The 20,672-nt window shown below is 36.5% G+C and overlaps 1 protein-coding gene across 3 annotated transcripts in view; it reads right to left on the reverse strand.

Moving 5' to 3' along the window:
* FAF1 (Fas associated factor 1) overlaps positions 1 to 20,672 on the reverse strand; it is a 129,810-nt gene that overhangs the window by 63,150 nt on the left and 45,988 nt on the right. For all 3 annotated transcript variants that reach the window (XM_015870465.2, XM_015870466.2, XM_015870467.2), the window contains exon 8: positions 2,243 to 2,329. In XM_015870465.2, the coding sequence (XP_015725951.1) occupies positions 2,243 to 2,329 (87 nt within the window). The remainder of the gene's footprint in view (positions 1 to 2,242; positions 2,330 to 20,672) is intronic.

Genomic DNA, 20,672 nt, shown 5'->3' on the forward strand with positions numbered 1-20,672 from the left:
TAAAGTTTTACTTAAGTAAACTTGTTTTAAAACAAGAAGAATTATTTAAACCTCATACATTTACATTGTTTGAACTTTAATGAGCAGAACAGATATAATTCATGGTGTTAAAAGTTATTCAGGCACTGTGAAAGCTAAAAATGTGTCCTTGCTGAACGGCAAAATGAGATTTCCATGGACTACGTACTCCTTATTTCTCACAATTAAAGTATCACAGCATGAAAACACTCTCCTACTTGTGGACATTTTGGTACGTATTCCCCGGGTGAGCGTGTGCAAAAATGATTGGAAAGAGTTATTGACAATTCATACAGTATCCCATATTTCATTAGGTAATACAACATGTCTTAACTCTAAGGGGAGACGAAGCAACAATGTCTTAAATGACTATTGACTCCAGTAAATTTCCTGGTAATGTCAGAAGACTGTAGTCTGTCAGGTTCATGAGAGACTCGAGATGATACAGGAATCCAATTATGTGAAGTCTATTTAGTTGTCCTGTTTGCTAAGCCAAAGGTTAACGAGAACTGCACTGAAAAACCTCCTGTGGTATTACAAAGTATTTCTTAGGCGGCATCAAAAGTAAATGAAAAAGTATTTTAATCAAGTCTTTAACTCTTTAATTGCGACTGTGTACTACACAACACGGCAAACAAAAAACGATGGAAAAAGTGTTTAAAAAAAATATCTGCCACTGAAATACAGAGATCATTACTTATTAATAAAGTAATTATTACTATTTCTAGTTTGCAAAGGAAAAGCGTTCAGATAGTCATTGTGAGCATTAAATCTTTATAAATAGTAAGCCGTGGTCTCTAATTTTAGACAGAAATTAATTATATTTTTGTTGGTAACACATTCCAATCTGTTTACACAGCTGACGAGTCTCAGCTGCAGCAGACTCGAGCAGAGAGCTTTGAGGACTCTCCTGCTTTGGAGCAGATGACTCAACATTCACCAATTTCATTAAAGATGAAAAGGGGAAAAATTCACCTGCAACAATGTCACTTGTAAAAACAGACTTAAAACAGATTCATGAGTTTTGCATATGTGAGCTATGCTACTCCAAAGAAAGGCTCTCCTGTATTTTTTTTTCCCCTTGCCGCTGTGGGAAAACGGATTAGAAGGGTTGAGTTTCCAATTCTTTTCTGGGCTAATGTAAACTAATAAAATGTTAAAATGGATCCAAATTTCAAAGACTGTAATTACCACATGACACCACGCTGTTATTTCAGATCTTATATCTATCCTCTCATATATGCCCTTGAATACGCGGATAGAGATTAACTCACTTCTCAGAAACTTAACTACTGTTTCTGCAAACACTGCCACAGGCTTTTTCCAATTATATTAAAATTCAGACTTTTTTTTCCCAATTATTATTTGCATGAATCCCTGACCAAATGCAAAAAAAAAAAAGCAGCAATCACAAACAGCAAACCTTCCATTACACGTAGAGGAGTAGACAGGGACAAGAAGGCAGAACGTATTGCACTGAGGATAAATATAATCTATTAAAAGAAAGAAAATACTTATTTCTATATTTTTTCCTCAGGCCATCTTGAAACTTACACAGAGCACTGCTAGGTGATTATTTCAGTGCTTAAGGTGTTTTTGTTTTAAGATTAGGGTGAGCTTCACTAAGTGACATTAGGAATATACTACCAGGAAAAAACATGAACAAAAAATGAATGACGTGATATAAAATACCAGTGTAGGGGCAACCACATAATGAAGGGAATCTAATAATTCTGTACTGAAGTCCCATAGTTTCATAAACTAAAAGACAGCTCCCTGCTAGCTCATTCTGTTGCATATAGTGAGCATACAAACTGATCTTAGCTAATACTACCCTCCATTTCTAGATAACAGCGATACCAGCACCTGCAACATATGTTTGAAAATAGAAATATCTTTGCATACAAAATATCTGCTATTTCAAAATGCAATCTTGAGAAACACAGATCCTTCCTGGTTCTGCAACAGCCAAAGTAGACAGTCTTCACTGACTTCAACCTACCTGCTGAATGCTAGGTGCAAGAACTCGTAAATTAATGGACAAAACAGAGCAAAACATACAGATACTGTATTACTGGAAAAGGGAATCTTTCCATGATAAAACTCTGAAGTATGTATAATAAATAACATATTACTGCATATGGGTCAATAGAAACAATGGGATTTTGATGAGAAAAAATGGCTGTTTGTAGGGAGAAACAAAATGAGAACCAAAGCTACTTACAGAGTCGTCTGTGGCAGAAGGAGGCCAACCCTCCCACTGCTGGTGACGGACAGGGATACTGGTTAGGTCATACACATTCCGTTTCACCTGGGAGAGAAAATCAGAACTTGCTCAATCAAAAGCATACAACCAAGCTGCATCATTTTCATAATTCCAAGCTTTGAGTTCTTCGCAATTACCTTTTGTAAATAGAGCTCAAGTACAAAGCTACTGAAAGCATCTGAACAAGTCATGTTAAAGAAAAAAACATCTGTAATACATCACTCAGAATACGTTATTAATGAAGCAAGATAAACCTGCTAAACAATTTGTAATACAAATTCTTCACAGTAGAAGTGCTACCATGTAATGAACAAACTTAAGGGACAGAGAAGGCAATAGAAGCAGCAGTTAAAGTTCAATAGTGCATTCTGTTTTCTCCTGAAATTTTTGTATTCACACCTCAATTCGTACAAAAAGAAATACAACTCTTCTTGCATAAATTTCTTAAATGGGATCTAAAAGTAAAAGTGATGGTATTAGAAGTGAAAACACAAATTAACAATCACATTTCAAGAATGGCAACACATTTGAAATACTTATTAACAAAGAGCATGTAAACTCATTTTTCCACAAATACTTTTTATCAAGCTATTAAAGTATAACGTGCTACAAATAATGACATCACCCAATGCTTATCAGGAAGGAGAGAGTTTATCATACAGCTGCTACATACGAATACATGGCCCTCATCTATCATTACAGATCTGTTTACATTTCCAAGTAAAGACCTCAACCACGGCTTTAATAGGCCAATAAACAATTTCAAAATGTGAGGTTTGATAAACATTACTAACATTTTCTGTAATTTTTCACTGGACAGAATCACTCAGGAAGTCAGAAGTTGTGTTCTGTTCCCCACTTGACAATGAAAAACACTACCATGATACACGCATTCAAGTTCCTCATTCACATAATGAAATAAGTGTGACCCTAACTCACTGTTCTTAAATAGATGATGCAATAAAATAAGGCCATCCTCTATGTAGCTATCTTACATATTTTGCACCTAGCTACTGCATCAGTCACTTGCCATTAAGTTTGAAGCACAATACAGAAATAAAACCATATGCCATCTTTAAGTTCACTTTAAATAGGCATTTATTTTTTAATACAGAATTTATGTGCAACATCTGGCAGAAGATTCTTCTAAAAATACACGTACATAATGAAATAGTAACATCTCTCTTTTTCTCTGCTTTATCTTTAGAAGAAAATGCCACATGCACTCTTCTTTTTGGCACAGAGTTCAAGCACGATAACAAATGGATGGAAGACACATGTGCAGACATTAAGCTGTAATATAACTGTTCTAATCACTGTAAATAAGCTAAGAGGGAGCATACATTTGCTGTCACAGATGTTGACTTGGACAATATTCTTCAACAGGCTCTTCATGGCCCTGCTGCACAAGTTTACCAACAAAGAGAAAGTTCAAGGCATAAACAGAAGGAAAACTTAGAGTACAGCACTACTCTTAGCCAGGCACCAAATTGCCAATTCTCAGGTCCTCCATATAATTACTGAAAAAAAATTAGAACTCTATTTTAAATAAAAACCTAAAATAAGAACATTATTTTGTTTTAGATGGAGAACATTGAAATATTCATTAGTAATTATAGAGTATTTTTTATTAGTGCAATCTCAAATAAGCACATCGCGCTTTAAAAAAATACAAATATAGCTTAATTATTTAAAACATTTATTCAAATCAATTTTGACCATGCATGTATGTGGTATATATGTGTATATAAGTGTATGCATGCACATGTGCACTTGCAAAAAATGGAACTATGAAAGACAATACTCTTGGTATATGATCTCATTCCTACTATTCAAAACAAACAGCCTTTCTTCACTGCCTCTCAACAAGAAGCCAGTCGGCTGTACGGCATTTGTTCTGCAGTGGTATTAAGGTAAAGAGATGTCACTACTACTACCAACCCCATGACATCCCATCAAAATGTAACAGTACTGAGCTGTGATCAGCAGAAAATGGTTCTTGCTTTTTTTTATTCTTTTTCAGTACTACGTGGATAAACTGCCACGGAGATAAATGCTCCCCAATTACACATCAAGAAAAGTCTTATTATTTTCCCATTATTAAATTCTAAGAAGAGCTCTTTCAAAATAACAAGTGAAATTTATTTACAGAAATAGGATCAAGAGAACTGCATTATATTGCTTTCAAAAAGCCTTCAGAAGTAAAAATAAATAACTCAGAAGTCACATTCTTCAAATTCCATTTTAATTCCAAATCACAACAGAAAGGCATTATGAAAAAAACACTATTTCCCTTCTTTCATTAACTCATCTGTAACTGCACTGAATTCAATAACATTCCTCTGCTATTCTAAGCTTGAAAGGCATGCTTGGGGTAAAGTGTTATGTTGGTATAAAGCACAATGCCAGACTGATGTGCTGAACAAAAGTGATCAAAGTTGAAGTAATTTTAGCCAACGCACAACTATTCTGCTGCATTATTCTACCAGAATGACATCTGTTGAGCAACTCGTCGCAGAATAAACGAGTTGTTCTAGGCAGGCCTGGCCGGGTAGGGGACCATGTAAAACTCATCAGAGTAATGTTTGGTTAAACAAACCACTCGAGTTAAGATCGCAACTGGATTCTGAATTCATGCCAAAGAAGCCCTCTTTCAAACAACAAGCCACCAGCAATTATTCAAGATAAAATAAGTTTTTGTTAAAATAATGATTTCATTTTAGGTTTATTAGATAATTAAAACAGTATCAAGAAAGCAGAGTGGAAAACATTTAGAGACTAGGAATACTTACTGATTAATTACAGAAACTTCCTTCATTAATTGTTTCAGTTTAAATATTATGTAAGGAGGAAAATGCTCTCATGATTCATTCTAAGCAGAACCATAAATCACTTTTCCAGCAAATCAGCAAAACAAAAACCTACGGCAATGCTGTTCACACAGCAGAAAAACTATCAGTTTGCATTTAGCATCTGTTAAATTCGTGTTTAAAGTTCTCATGATGCTGACACAAGGACTGAAATCTGTATAACTGTGTAAAGCTAACTAACTTCACGTGCTTTCCACTGAGCTACATTTATTGGCAAACTTTTTGGTCCCCCACCTTTGATCAGCTAGAAATACTAATTGGCAGCATTGTCTTTGTGTAGCCCAGAATTTCTTTACATAACGTGGAGACACCATGGAGACTGGCATATCGCTATGGCAGCCACCCTTCAGATTATAATCTCTGGAATATACCAAATCATTGAGAAACAAATTAGAGGCACATTTACTTGGCTCCTCCATTCAGCTGTGAACAGTATCAATACAACCGTTTAAACAATAAATAAATAAATCTGCATGCATTTTAACTTAGAAATGTGTAATTGCTGCAGAATGCCCTTGCATTGCAGCTGAACCAAACGCTGGAGAAGCACATGAAATTTTGCCTTCACTCATTTTCTCTGGTGCTGGAACAAAGTTAGCACATTGAAAACCGTTCTAAAACCCTGCATATCAAAGCAGACAAAAAGTCCCAGATACAGGCAGTCTTACTTTCTTATCTTTCACTGTTTTTGTAGGTGAGAATGTTGCTTTAAATTGGAGTTAATCACAGGAGATAGCCTTGCAGAGATGAAAATACTGCAACATTCAAAGCCCTTCCACATCCATATTAGTAAGGATAAAATGCAGTAAAATGTAATCACAGCGCAAGAATTCCATACCAAGTAATGAGATGATGATCATAATTCTGAGCTGGAGAAATCTGAAATTTACTGCCAAGAAATCCAACATCTACCAAATTTTATTGTAATTAAAATATTATGCTGAATCAAAGAAGCGTCGTGCCTGAATCTGTATCTCTGAAGCAAAACAAATCACAACAAAGAATCACAACAAAGTTCAACAGTAGTTTCCCTCAGGCTGTTTTCTGCTCATGCAGGTACAAAGTTAATTGAAATAATGTAGATAATGAACTTTTGTTAGTCTTATTATTAAATATAATTTATGCAAAGCTGTAAATTGGCTGAGATGCTAAAGACTGTTCCAGGCACATAGGCAGCATGAAAGACAGTGCAAAAATGAGTGCATGAAAGGCAGACAAAAGGAGCAATAAAGTCAGAGGACTGTGAGGAATTTGGAATGTGAGTTGGGGGACACAGAGAAATGAGATCAGACGCAGACAGAGCAAGGTTGCATGGGGCACTGATGGCAAAGCCAGAATCTTGACTTTGACATTGTAATTGAGAATTAGTCAAGACAAGCAAGCACAATTTTCAAGGCACAATAAAGATACGGACAGGGCAGTACCAGGCAGAAATACAGAGTAAGTAAAAGCTCTTCGCTGAAGAAAGACAGAAAGAAAGGAAGCAAATACAGCTGAAGTGATAATCATCAAAACTGCAGAGGAAAGACGAAGAAGAGACAGAAGTTCCACTAACAGACAGCGGGCAGCAGCTCATGGGAAATGCCGACACATACAGAAGTGCCAAAGGGGATAAAGCAGTGAATCTGAAAGGATGGTGATGTTACCAATAGCTCTGAGCAGATGGGTCAGATAAAATGGTCATTTCCATTAGCTATGGACTGCCAAAAAAATATCAGATATACAAAGATGTAAGAATAGAGATGAATTTCTCTGCCACAAGCTACTGTCTGGGAGTGGTCAAGAAGTGGGACAGAAACAGAAGAAGTTAGGAGAGAAAAAAGTACTTTTTAGACTTCTCAAAGCAAAGAAAAGTCTACATCTCATCAGGAAAAAAAAAAAAAACAGCCAGCAGTCGATTGGAAATATCAATAATAACTGGTCTCTAACAGATGAGTGAGGTTTAAATCATGCAATGCCCACAATGAGGGAATTAAGATGTCCCATGCAGGCTATTTTTAACATGGTGTCTGCTTCTCAAGAATTGCACAGCACTGACACTCTCCAGGGAAGATTCACTGTACTGAAACAACTATTTGCATTTGCGCATTTGCTCAGTTCACTCTGTTGTAAAGGAAAAACATATCTATTTCTAATGTAAATATTTTTAAATCGATACCAAATGTAGATGTCCCCTTCAGCCCAAGCCTGTCAGCCAGGCCTGATTCAGCGCTTCTGAGTTATACTGCAACACACTCTCTAATTGATGATCAGGATTATCTAATTGATTAACAGGAGTCATATACAAAGCAGAACTCATCAGCAAGTTGTAACAAAATCACTAGAAAATTTTCTGCTAGCTTTTCGTGTACCACCTTCCTATAATTAAACACGTTTATGTACAGGAAAGCCAAATTTCACGCCAGAGTTTACTGAACAGCATTCATAACAACATAAATCCAGTTTAAACTACTGCTGAAAATGGGTTGTGCTGTACTGTAGTACTCAGCAAATATTGTGTCAACATCTTCATTAGAAGGTTTGCTGAATTCATTACATAACCCTTCAAATTAACTTAGGCCTGGAAAAAAAAGCATGTGATGCTTATGACATTTTGCTGATAAGAGTTCAAACAAAGACAATTAAGTCACATTAGACACTAAGCAAAAACCACTGAATGTGTTTTCTTTTTTTAATTTTTCTAGATCTTTAATTTCAGTACCTAGAAAAGTGATTGACGTAGATAAATTTTACCACTGATTGTCAGGAATATTTTACATGTCCTAATGTCCAAAATAAACAGTTGTTTGTTTGTTTGTTTCTCTTTCTATGCTACTTGGTGACAGTCTATCTACAGCTGGCAGACACTGTCAGAGGGAGATTACCTGCTTCCTTTAGATCATCACTGAGATGTATTTGTGAACCACAACACTTATTTATATATATTTCTTTATGCTTAAGGTATTCTCCACCACTCAATCTGAGCTCCTCAAGCTCAGATACTACTTTTCGGCACTACTTTGGTTCTGCCCTCTTCCTCAGCCGCAGCAAATAGCAGATGTTGCTATCTTGAGCTATATCTTGCTCTCATTTCATCTCTTCCCTGTAATATCTACTGAGGGTGAATATTAGACATTAAATTTCCACTCAACATCAAATATGTATGGTATGTATGATATGGTAAAACAATTTTAGAGATGTTATTAAAAAAAAGAAAAAGCTTGCTAAATTTTAAAGAAGAGAACGATCAAATCATGCACAGTGAGATCTGTGGTAGTATACTGCAGTCACAACTACTTATCTACATGAAGAGAATCTCAAATTCCATATACAGGCACTTGACTCTATTAAAAATGTTGTTTTATTTCTCAATTCCACAGCCTTCTGCCAGAATACATGCACGTTTTCATTCTGTGAGGTAAAATGCCTCTTTGCTGACATCTGTCCTTAAATACCTAAAACTAGATGTCAAGGCATCACAAGTATCAAGGTACAAGTATAACAAGGGCATCACAGGTAAATGCAAGTTACAATCCTCTGAACTTGATGCAGAAGTTACTGATCTGGCCTGCACTACACAAAGCTTCAGCCTACGTAATTATTATTATTCATTACTTGTAGTGCCTAGGAGACCTAATTGTGATAATCCCCTCTGAACTTAAAAACACATGACCCTTTGTATTTTTTTTTTAAATAGAAGGTTAAAAGAAGAAACAAATTTCTACAGAAGAAGGAAAAACACATTCTTGAGAAATGGAGGCAAAATACATGAGTATTAAAAAAGCAACAAGAACAACAAATCCTTTTAGCAGCACATGCATGAGGTGGAAAAAGGGTATGAAAGAATTAAGACTATGAGCTAGCTGTGACTATTAGAGATTGAAAGGAAGATGTGATTAGGGTTAAAAGCGAGCAAACAACAAAGACTTACTGACAAAACAATTTTATGAATTGATTGGAAAATGCCTTAAAGACTTCTGCTAACAATATGAAACTGGTGACAATACCTGAAGTTTTGGGCTTGCTTTGTTTTTGTTTGTTTAAATAGAGTGCACTGACAAGGCAGAGACACATTCTGAAGTCCCAGTTTGTTCCTCCACTCAGCAGAAAAGGTCATTTGAGAAAAAATACTTAGTAGTATGAATGAAACAGTACTGCCCAGTGGATACTTCTAACTGACCTTTGTGCACACAATAAAAGACAACAGGCAAGTGATAATAAATTATCTTTTATCAGATCACTACAAGAGGCAACTACTCTTTGAGAATGCACCTGAAATAAAGAATAAAATAAAGAGCAAATACAATTTTTAATACTGTTCCATTAAGGAAGAGTATTCATTTGCCACAGGAAAGTTTCCAAAACAAATTGTTAATGCTACAATCCCAATTCCATCTGCTTTAATGCCCTAAAATGTTGATAAATTGCCAAATATCAGGTACTTTATTCCTACTCAAAATGAACATTTAAGATACCTTTAAAAACAGCGAGACAAACTGTGGAGGTCCATACTTACACAAACCTCACACTTGCCAGGATAGGCATTTGTTTTGCTGTAAAAAACATCACTGTTAATTACCACTTTTCAGTAGATTTCAGATTGCTTTATGAAGCATGGTAGGAACGTTACATGGGTTATCTTTTGGAAGGCCTTGTTGTACCATATGTCAAATAAAAACAAACCAACTGAATGAGGATATCATTAGGAAGGAGCAGTGAAAAGCTGACTAAAAGACCGCTTCAAACTAGAAAAACATAATTATTTAAGACCAGTTCTGTGTATTTGGAGGTTAAAATAAAGTCAAAAGAAAGCCACTAGTTGAAACAGCTGGTCCACTAAATACAACAGATTGCACTAGGTTAACAGTTTGCACCTGGGCTAACCTGACGAAAGAAATCATGGGGAGACAAGGGACAAATAACTGCATACATGGATCGCATACCTAGAAGATAATCTGTAATCCTAATAGATTACCTCAGTGATTAAATCAGTAACTGAGAAAAATATGCCTTGACACTTACTGCTCGTGAAGCTCAGGACATGGCCAAGAGTAAAATCTGTAACTCAAGCTACTTAAAACTTGCATGAAAACAATATTTAAACTAATAAATATACTTTCTCTGAATCCCAACATCTCTGAGAAGTACCAGGGCCAAAAGCCACAGCCACTACCAGATAATGGTAAAATACAAAGGTTAGGAAGTAAGAAAAAATCTGCACATTACATCGGTTTGATCCCAGCTTGTCCACATCATATGTGCATATATTCAGACTACTGTGCAAACAAGCATTATTTTGCAGCTCCTGTCTTTCAATCTCTTTCACTTCCTTTGTCAGGAATTATTGTGTGAACTCTTGAGGAAAAGTCTGTGCTATACTTTCCTTCACGTCTTATTCTGGCTGCGTTGTTTCCATTTTTTTCCATAAGGAAATAATCGTCTTACTGATGTCTAACATAGTAAACAGATATTTTATATAGTCAGGTTCCCATTCATGAGGACCTTAAAGATTATCTGTAGGGCATGAATTATCACTAGAAGTGAGAGAGAGTGGATGTGATTCTTGCAGTGGAGAGTAGATCTGTTATGTTTTCACGGCTGTCATGTTCTGAACAAAAGATGAATTTAGATGAATTTATTTGATGACAAACATCCTCACCTTCATTTCAAAAGAAACTGGCTTGTGACAGCTAAGGCACGATAAATACATATCTTGCTCTTTCATCACTTCCCTGTTTGTGCATTTTCATGGGTTTCAAAAGTAATCAGTCATATCAATAAATGGTAAAATAAATGGCCATTTTAAAGGAGAATGGAAGTTAGATGCTCAGGTTTTAATGCATTTAATTGCATGAATAACACTGATCATTTATATTGAAAAAAAACCAACTTTCCCTCTTAAAAATTTCTTTTAACTTCAATTCTGTAAGGCTCAGTCCTAGACTTCCCTCCAAAATTCTCAGCTTATGATACCTAGACTTATGCTTCTTAACGTGTTTAGTTAACTAAAGCTGTCTTCTTCCACTCCTATTGAAATGTGCTTCCACGATGATCATTATTTTAAGTGGTAAGCTGAACAGCTTTAGCTTATGAAGCAGATAATAAAAGTCAATATTTTGTCCAGTATCTTTTGTCTTATTTCTAGACAATTGACAAATACTCTTTTGAGAGTATATTTTACTATTACTAGACAGTATAAAATCTATAAATCTCGTGAAGCACAAGCACCACTGCTGTAGAGTTGCATAGTACTATGATGCAGAGAAATCCTCCAATACTTCCCTGACTTCAGTTCTTTACCTCTTTCTTCCCCCTACTTATGCATTTAAACATCACAACCAGCCTGCTGCTTAATAGAGATGGGCAGGCTCTCTCTGCAGTCCTTTGGTACAGATCTGAGTAGTCTCACACATTATACTAATGTTACCAATACTGTACAGATAGAATGACAGGACAAAGCTACTGGTTTGACTTATACTGCTCCCTCCAGTCAGCTTACAAATCCATTTGTAACCCAAAGGAGAAATGATATGCAGGGCACGTTTTCTCTGAGACCTGCTGGTATCTTTCACTACATAAAAGGGAACATGAGTTATACAAAAACCCACTAATAACTCAACAATTGATCTGATAGGTTCACCTAGACTAGAGGTACTTAGTTGTGAGAACTCAGTATGAACTCAACACTAAAGTGTACCATGGATCTTTCTCAGTCACCGTAAGTATAAAAATCTAATGATTTTCCTTAAATGTGGTTGAGTTTCCATAGATATTATATTGCTATTAGTTTAAGATCACGTTCAACTAATTATAAAACAAGGTTTGCTGAGCTGTTAGGCAGCTTCTTATTAAAAAAAAATTGCTTGGTATTTCCTCCATCTCATTTTCACATCTACCAAATCATCACCTCTCATTGAGCTTTTCTTCATATCAACAGTATCTACAAAGAATCTGAAATTCACCTCTGCATTAAGCAAGTAGTGACTGTTAGCTTCACACTGGAAAATAAAACTACGCAGACAATCTGCAGAGTGTGTTTTTAAGAAATTCACTATACACACAAGTTACAAAGGTAGTTACTAACATCGCTAGGTTTAAGATACATGCACATAAAGCACCTCACCTACATACATACACAATTTTTAAAGGAGAATTCAGCCTATTTAGCAATTCACTAACAAAGCTATTCCTTAGCTCATCCCTACCATAACCTGCTCTATTCAGAAACATATGGGAAAAGACATTAAATAACCAGTGAAAACCATGGACTTCTGGTATTAGTGCTACACATTGCATACCCCTATTCATTATTCCACCTCCCTTGTTTAATCTATCATTAAGATTCAGTGACCCTACACTAAATTTAAAGCAGATCCTTCCTTCCTCCCATGCCTAAATTCACATACTTTTCTAGCTGGGGATGCCCTCAAGTATTAGCCACTCTACAGGGTTTCTCTAATCTCAGCTCTGAACTATGTTGTGCTATAGAAGCAAGAAATTGCTGGTTAACATCTTTAACTATGGAATCTTCCACGCACACACAAAAAAAAAAAAAAAAGAAAAGCACCCAACCCTGATTTACTTAACAAGTCTTTCATTTAAAACATACAAAAAATTATATATTCCCCACGACATGTTATAGAATAACAATAATTTACTTCTTTTAAGGAGTGTTTCCTTGTACCTGTGTCAGAAACAGAATTGCACTGGAAACCATTTTAAAGCTGTCAGAAGTTTGTTGTAACATCTTAGAAAAGCCAGACCTTCATTTGTGTTCAAAGTCAACACGAAGGAGGTTTTTAATAAACACAAATCAATAAAACAAGAAGATAAAAAATGATGAGATAATAGATATGCTTTTTTTTTTTTCTTTTTAAACAAAGGAACTAAAACTATATAAAAATATACATACAGACCTCTGCCTCTCTCGTTTCTTTTTATTGACACAGACTGCACTTCAATAGCAGTGGCAGCACAGGTGAAAACATTAAAGAGTTTTGAGAAAAAGGGACAAGAATCATTATCATTAACATCTGTACATATTTCTCAACTACACTCTTGTCTTCCTCTTCCATGATAAGGTGAAAATTGAGCTTCACCAGAATTCTAAAAAGTTAAAGACAGTAAGGGTGAAACAAAGATGAGATTCTGTTAACAAAATGAATTGGGCAAAGGTACAATCTGAATGTAGATTTTTACCTCTCCTGAAAGAAGCCATAGTTGTTTTTTTTTTCCTTTTGTGATAAAAATATTATGAATGAAACAAACAAAAATATGTTTAAGCATATTCCCTCAAAAAACAGAATAGAGTTGAAAAGAAGAGGTGCTATGTAAGCAAAGACCCTTCTCTGGCTCTTATTTCTTTAGATTAATCACTTGAACTAGTGGTATGTGTACAGGAGTTGCACACATTAGTAGTGTAGAAAAATATAAAGAGTGAATAAGATTCAAGCTGTTGAAACCATGCTTAAAAGAGTTACTTACAACTCTTACTCTCTAAGTGACAATGTCAGGTAACAAAGGTATTGGGACACTGTTAAGCAGAGTAAGCTGAGAGCAACACTGGAAAAACCTGAAGACTGAATTGAACTCAGGAAGGTGAAGGAAATACTTCCGCAGAAAAGGAGAAACAAAGCCAATGACACAAGTTGTATAAAACCAGCAGATAACACAATCCAGAGACAGATAAGCTGGATCCCTTTCCAATGAGAACGCTTTCTCTATAAGCAGCATCCATTTTATGAAGAACAGAAGATGTGCTTTGCTAAATCTATCCTTTTCAGCCAAGACATAACGGCACATTCCAGCCAAAATCTGCTTCACGTACATGCTTGGGCTGCATTTATGACAGACAAGATGACAAAGCCACAGAAAAGACTTCATGAAAAGAATATTTTTCATAATGGGGTAAGTTTTACAAGTTCTTTCACCAGATTCAACTTTTAGTTGTGAATATTCAAGAGAAAAGTTCAGAATATCTATTCAGTTTCTTAAGAAGGTGTACACTGCCATCCATTCTCATCCCCTGCTAACTTTCAGGTTATTTAAATGACACTTCTATTAGTGGGAATGTTTTGACAAGGAAGATAACGCAGAAATCTTTCAGTACCTGCGTGAGACAGCAACAACTGGCAGAAATCTAAAACAAAACAATGCTAAGATCACCTACCTGTATTCTGAGGTCTGTACTATTCAGATGACACCACAACTCAGTCCTATACAGATGCAATGGTAGCATTCCTAGGGACTAGTCTAGGTTGAGTAACACAGAAACCACACGCTGCTGGAATGTCAAAATCCAGCTCATGAAAGCAGGGCTTAATAATTTCTGAATAAAGTGCAAATTCATTAGTGTTTGATCAACACACAATGGGGAGTTACCTCCTCTGTAGTTTTCAGTATTTACCAAGCTTGGCATTTGTGGAACAACTGAAAATAAGGCCCACGTAGGAAAAACCTAAACTGAAGCTTTCCTGGCCACTTTCACTATTCTTCTGTACAAACCTGCCATTGCACTGAAATAAAGAAGGTTACAAACATACATTATTCTCTTCTCATTCTTCAAACTTAGCTCTACACGCATCCACAGAACTGTCCAGCAAACAGTGAAGACTATTCCACTTAATGAGCAAAATTTCTTAAATTACAGGTTATTAGAAACGCAGATACTTTTTTCACCAAAAATGCCTGCCATGCTGCAGAGATCTAACAAAGTCCCCATCAGAATTACCTTTCCTCTAAACTAAAACTAGAAACTATGTATTACAAAATGATAGTCACAGATGACAAATATTAACATCAGAAAAAATCCATTCAGCTCAAATTAACACATTTTTATAAATCAAAGCAGAATTTACCCTTGCTTTCTTTCCTGTTACAGAATTATCACTTCAATAGCCAATAAAAAGAAAGATCTAATGAGGTATTTCAGTATCTCCCAAAGAAATATTTTCAGCTCTGTTTTGCTTTCAAGTGCTTGAAAGGCAAAGAGTAATGAATTGCTCCTGTATAATCTTCCTTACCATTGCCTTATAACAAGAAAGTTATACCCAATCTTTATTTTTAACATACTTCAAAATACTTTTTTTTTTAGCAGAAAGGACAGTTATTTATCTTTGAGCAGTAATCTTCCTCGCCTCTCCTAATGGGTAATGAGCTGAAATGACAACGACATACTTAGTAGCTGAGATAGCTGAGAGCTCTGCACTCTAAGGTTTAGGAAATAATCCAATATCCCTTTGGAATAAGCTTCCATGAGAGTCCATGAGACTATTCCTACCAATTACAATAAACATCCATTACTTGAGACAAACAGGAAGTCTCCAATGCTGGAAGCATCCATGTACATCATGAGGTACATGGCAGTGAGATCAAGAAATCAGTTATAGTCCAGCAGGAACAAGCCAGAAACCTGGCAGAAAAATGGGAAATGCTAGCAGTCACTGACCAGTGAATTGAGCCTTGGGTCTAAAATTGTTAGAGTTGGGACAGCGAAATCATCTTTCATAATCTATATAAGAACACTTAGGAGAAAGTTGATCAGAAATACGGTCAAGGGATCAAGCGTGTGTCTGACAGGTTAAAAAGAGAAAAGAGCTGGAACAGATTTCTGAAACTAAAAGATCAGCCTTGAGTAATCACAGCCTACATCTCCCAGTCGGTCAGTGTATTTGGTGTTTTTATCCCTCTCAGTAGCACCTGAACGAATAGCAGTCCTTATACCCCCAGAACAAAAGCAGTTCTTGGGCAAGAGATGAGCTGCAGTGTAAAAAGAGAAATCTGTCAGGTGAAGAAACACAGGCTGACCGCCTTGAGCAGAGAAACCTGGCCAACAACATCCAAACTCTCCACATGAATGTGAGAACAAAGGCATTCAAGATGCCCTGTTTTAAAGGCAAGCATCTTCATCCAGTAGTCATTTCAGATATTTGGAATAGTTTCTGTAAAATCCTCCTCCCCTGAAACAAGAGGCCTTTATTAAAGCACGCAGGATTACAAGATCCAGAAAAGGCTTGTCTGCAGATGTCTTGTGAAAACAAATTCCTGAAAAGCAGCAGGAAAAAAGCAGCAGAAAAAAGGTTGCAGGGATGGCAGAAAGCCAACAAAAAGCTAAATGGTGCTGTGGTAATGGTGTCACAGAGACAGGCGAAATTGTAAATCCTGACCAGAAGAAATGTGTATAATCTGTCACCGATGTAAGGGAGAAAATGGATGGGTCAGAATGGAGAGTAAATAGATCACTTCTTCCAGAAAAGAAAAAAAAAAAGAAACAAGAAACACATCTGTTTTGAAATTAGAGATTATCAGCTACTGAATACACGCACCTCTTATGGATAACCTGAGGCCTCAAAATTAATCATGATTTGCATGAACCCGTGAGACTCATTCAGAGTCCAAAAACAGGGGAAGCTTCAGTTCACATCAGCACTTTTTCAAGATCCGGTCACTCTCAAGATTGAAATCTGGGTTGAAGATCTTGAGGATACACTAAAATACTTTTAAAAGCACATCATACTTGAGAAAGATGCAAAGTCAAGGTGTAAAGCAAGAAAGTAGTCAGCCTCACCCAGCTGAACAGCAAAAATGATAATATTATGCTTTTGTTTTTCAGTAACTGCCTCTGAATCAGAAGATCTTAAAGTTTAAGATGCAGTAACAGAGAGGGACAGAAAAGCATTTGCATTTCAGAAAAAAAAACTGTGTAGAAATACTTGCAAATTAAACGCCTCTTACTGCTTTCATCAGAGCCTTCCTTTTAAAATAGAATCAATAAAAGCTTCACAAGAATAAACTGTATGCTGTTGTGCTTCCTGCATCGACATCAGTGCCAATTAAATTCTGAACCCTAAATCTTTATTGTTTCCTATTAGCTGCTAACCAGAACGAACGCTGTGATTTTCTGAGATTCCAGACTGAGACTCGCTCCTACAGCAGTTAGAAAAAAATATTCCTGTTTTGACTTGTCTGCTGAGCCAGCCTGACATTGAAGATACCTGCTGGAAAGTAAATACGTAATACCAAGATGTTCATCTTAAAGAAACAACTATTGCCACCACAGTTCACACTCATGGGGGGGAAAAAAGCCATTGACAGGTCTGCCAGGTTCCTGGTTGTGCGATGCTTCCCAGGATCCCCCTCCAGCAGAGGCTCAGCTCCCAAAGCAGCCAAGCAGCCGCTGACCCCAGGGCTGCCTTCAAAGCACCGCACAGGGAGGCGGAGGGGAGCAGGATGACAGGGAGTTAAACACAGCTTTAAACTGATGCTGACACCCAGCTAGGATCCAAAACAGAAGTCTAAGAGCAAACAGCTGCTGAGAACAGCCCATCCACTCCCACTCTCAAGCTCTGGGATCACCCCTATGAGGAAGGCAACAGAGAAATCCCAGAGAGAGAACACTGACAATTCTAAGGGAGCAATGTACCCATGCAAGAAGGTTTCCACCTTTATTAAATAACAGTGACATTTATCACTAAACTAGACAAAGATCTAAAAGAGATGCCCAGCAAATCAGCATTAAAACAGGAGTTAAAATGAACACAGACAGTATGTTTACAGAAACTTAAAAACAAGTTTTGAGTTACGGTGGATATAATCACAGAACTTTCTAGTCATTTCTAAGGTAACACAACATTTAAACTGTCAAGCAATCCAAGAAAGCAGTGCAAAACTGACTTTTCTTTGTTTTAGAAATACAGATGTTCTTCTATGATTTATCATATATTAAGTTTTACGATGGCCTGGAAGTCTGAAGAACTAAATAGCAGCCTCAAAATTGCCAGCTAACTATAGACCAAATCCAACCTGCCTCAAGGATACAACGTCTATCAAAACTTAATAGCTACATAAGAGCAAAGTAATGAATTCTTTTGAATCAATACATTTGGAACACTAATTCAAGACGATTAAAGAAGCAGATAACATTAAGAATTAAAATGCAGAGCACATCATAAGTAAACATCAAACAAAATATTATTAATTGTTATATACTCTTCATGTATTTGCACTTCGCACATATTTCAAATGCAAATATTAATTTGGAGAGAAATACCTACTGTATATGCACACACTGAAACAGTTTGCTCAGCTATACTGCACCAACAGTTATTTGACAAGTTATAGCATCACGAGCCGCTCATTTACATAGTCAACTATTCTTTTTTATTATACAGTGAAGATGTTAATAAGACAACTGCTATACAGATCCACACTAGCAGCTCCTCCTCTGAAAAAGAATCCTCACAGTTATGCAGATTCAGTGTACAAAGAATACAAAGACACCAAAGCATAAAAATATCTTCTCCAAATCCAAGGCAAGAGTCATTTTATTGACCTATCTATCTTAATATCAAGAACAACTAATTTAATTAAAGATCCATTTGATATAGATGTAATAACCTGTGAAAATTCAGTTCCTGTTTAAAAGTCTAACATGTAAGCACTGTACTCAGTAATTCCCTCTAGAAAGGAACAGTTTGCGAGGTTTAATTCAATACAGAATCATTGAGTAGGCTGGAAAAGACTTTCAAGGTCACCAAGTCCAACCACCAACTCAACCAAGTAAATCTCATTTCTTCGTGACACATCCACACATCTCCCAACTAACTCCAATGGAGCAGGACACCATTACTTCCCTGGGCAGTCTGTCCCAATATATGACCACCCCACATAAAGAAATCTAACACCCAATATGAACCCATTCTGGTGCAACATGAGACCACGTGTTTAGTTTCTTCTTCTGAAAGCTGAGCAGAAAATGATGTATGGTTGGATGTTGCTCTGATCTCGCTGCCAAGGCACACCCTGAAAGCGAGAAACACAACAGCAAACCAGTTCCTGCATAGTTCCAACACTTTCCTCTACTGGAATTGTAACATATGCCTCACACGCACCTTCCCCATGCACCCACTCTTCCATTTATGGTGCTAATCCTAACGACTCCCTCTTACCATCGTTAACTTGCATTTCACTAGGTGCAATCTGAAAGATTCCTTACTACATTAATCACAGCCATTTAGGCCCTCAGCACACTAGAATACGCTTAGCATTTTGCATTGCAGAAAGTAAACATGAAGACAACAAGAACTTAATTTCTGAATTACAGTCTATTTGCCCTGCATTCTAAGAAAATTCTCTTCTGATAACTGTCTTGAGAGTATGGATGCTTATTTTAGACTGCATGCTAAAATTATAACCTATTTCAAACAGTCTGCATTTATTTGTCCAAGATAAGTTTTATTGTTCCACCATTTCAGGTTGATTTGGAAAAAAAAAAAGAGGTAATGAAGCAATGCCAATAATGTACTTAATGTATTAATTTAAATTCCTAATTGAAATAGAACTTTCATCAAAATCTGCACCTTATGCACTTCATTTTATACAACTTAAATGATGAAAAAGCTTCTGATAAGAAATATTGCTTTCCTGGCCTAGAGTAGCATACAAGCAAAACAAATTTTTCTATTTAGGGATCACACTTTTGGAATTAAGAAAACTTAGTGCAACGATGGATCTTTTTGAGACATCACTCATGTATACATTACCTTGGAACAGAGGGAAAAAATGTGAAGGTTTATTTCTACAACGTGTCTGCCAGGTAGCGATAAAATCCCTTCCTAGAAAGTTGCACATATTTCTATAATGGCAAATAATCCAACCATCCAGTATCACAGAGTTTAACTGTACACATCTTACTACACTTCTATTAATTAGAGACTGAAAACAGATCTGTAGCTGTAATTTCAAGTTCAGCATCTCCCCTCTATATCTTGTACAAACTCCTCGCTTGCGCTTACCCAAACAACTTTCTCTTCTAAGGCAAGAATCACTTATTCCTGAATAATTCAAAAGTAGGAGCAGAAGAAGTACTTAAATTAATCTGGGAAGTGTTTCGTGTTGACAATTTCAGCTTTAACTAACAGCCTCTTTCACCCACTCTACTTAAAAGGTCTTGGCTCTTTTTTATTCTGTGCAGTGACACTGAGCTGGCAGAGAAAAGGCCAGACTGCAGCTGAGAACATCCCCTGTGCACACAGCTGAGAACTGCGACCACAAGACAGCCTGGGCAGGGACTAAGACAAACAGTAATATAGAAGCTCTGACACCCTCCACTAACAGCAGCAATGGAACAGTGAAACAGAACATTCAGTGGAACTTCTCTCCTTGGAGCAGAAGGTAAACTGTCAAGTCAGACATGTCCAGGTTAATATTCCAAACTTGTGTCTCATAAGGCCAGTGAAAAACATGGAAATTCACTGGAGCATTTTCTTACATCAGGGTAATGTGAGAGTTTGCATTGTAATGAACCAAGAGTGGTAAACTGGTTAAGCCTAAAGTGCCATAGGAGATATTTTTACATCACTTCTTAAATCTTCCTGCAAAACACTAACTTTTAGCCTACACTTATGTGCTGCAACCCATGGCAGAGCAGCTGTGCAAAGAACCAACATGAGGAATATTTTACGCTGCCTGCTAGAATATTTGTTATTTTCTATAGGTAACCCAAGAAATTCAGCATCATCTGATGATCTCCTCCTCTTCTA

This window comes from Coturnix japonica, chromosome 8, assembly GCF_001577835.2.
Source record: "Coturnix japonica isolate 7356 chromosome 8, Coturnix japonica 2.1, whole genome shotgun sequence".
Classification (NCBI taxonomy): Eukaryota; Metazoa; Chordata; class Aves; order Galliformes; family Phasianidae; genus Coturnix; species Coturnix japonica.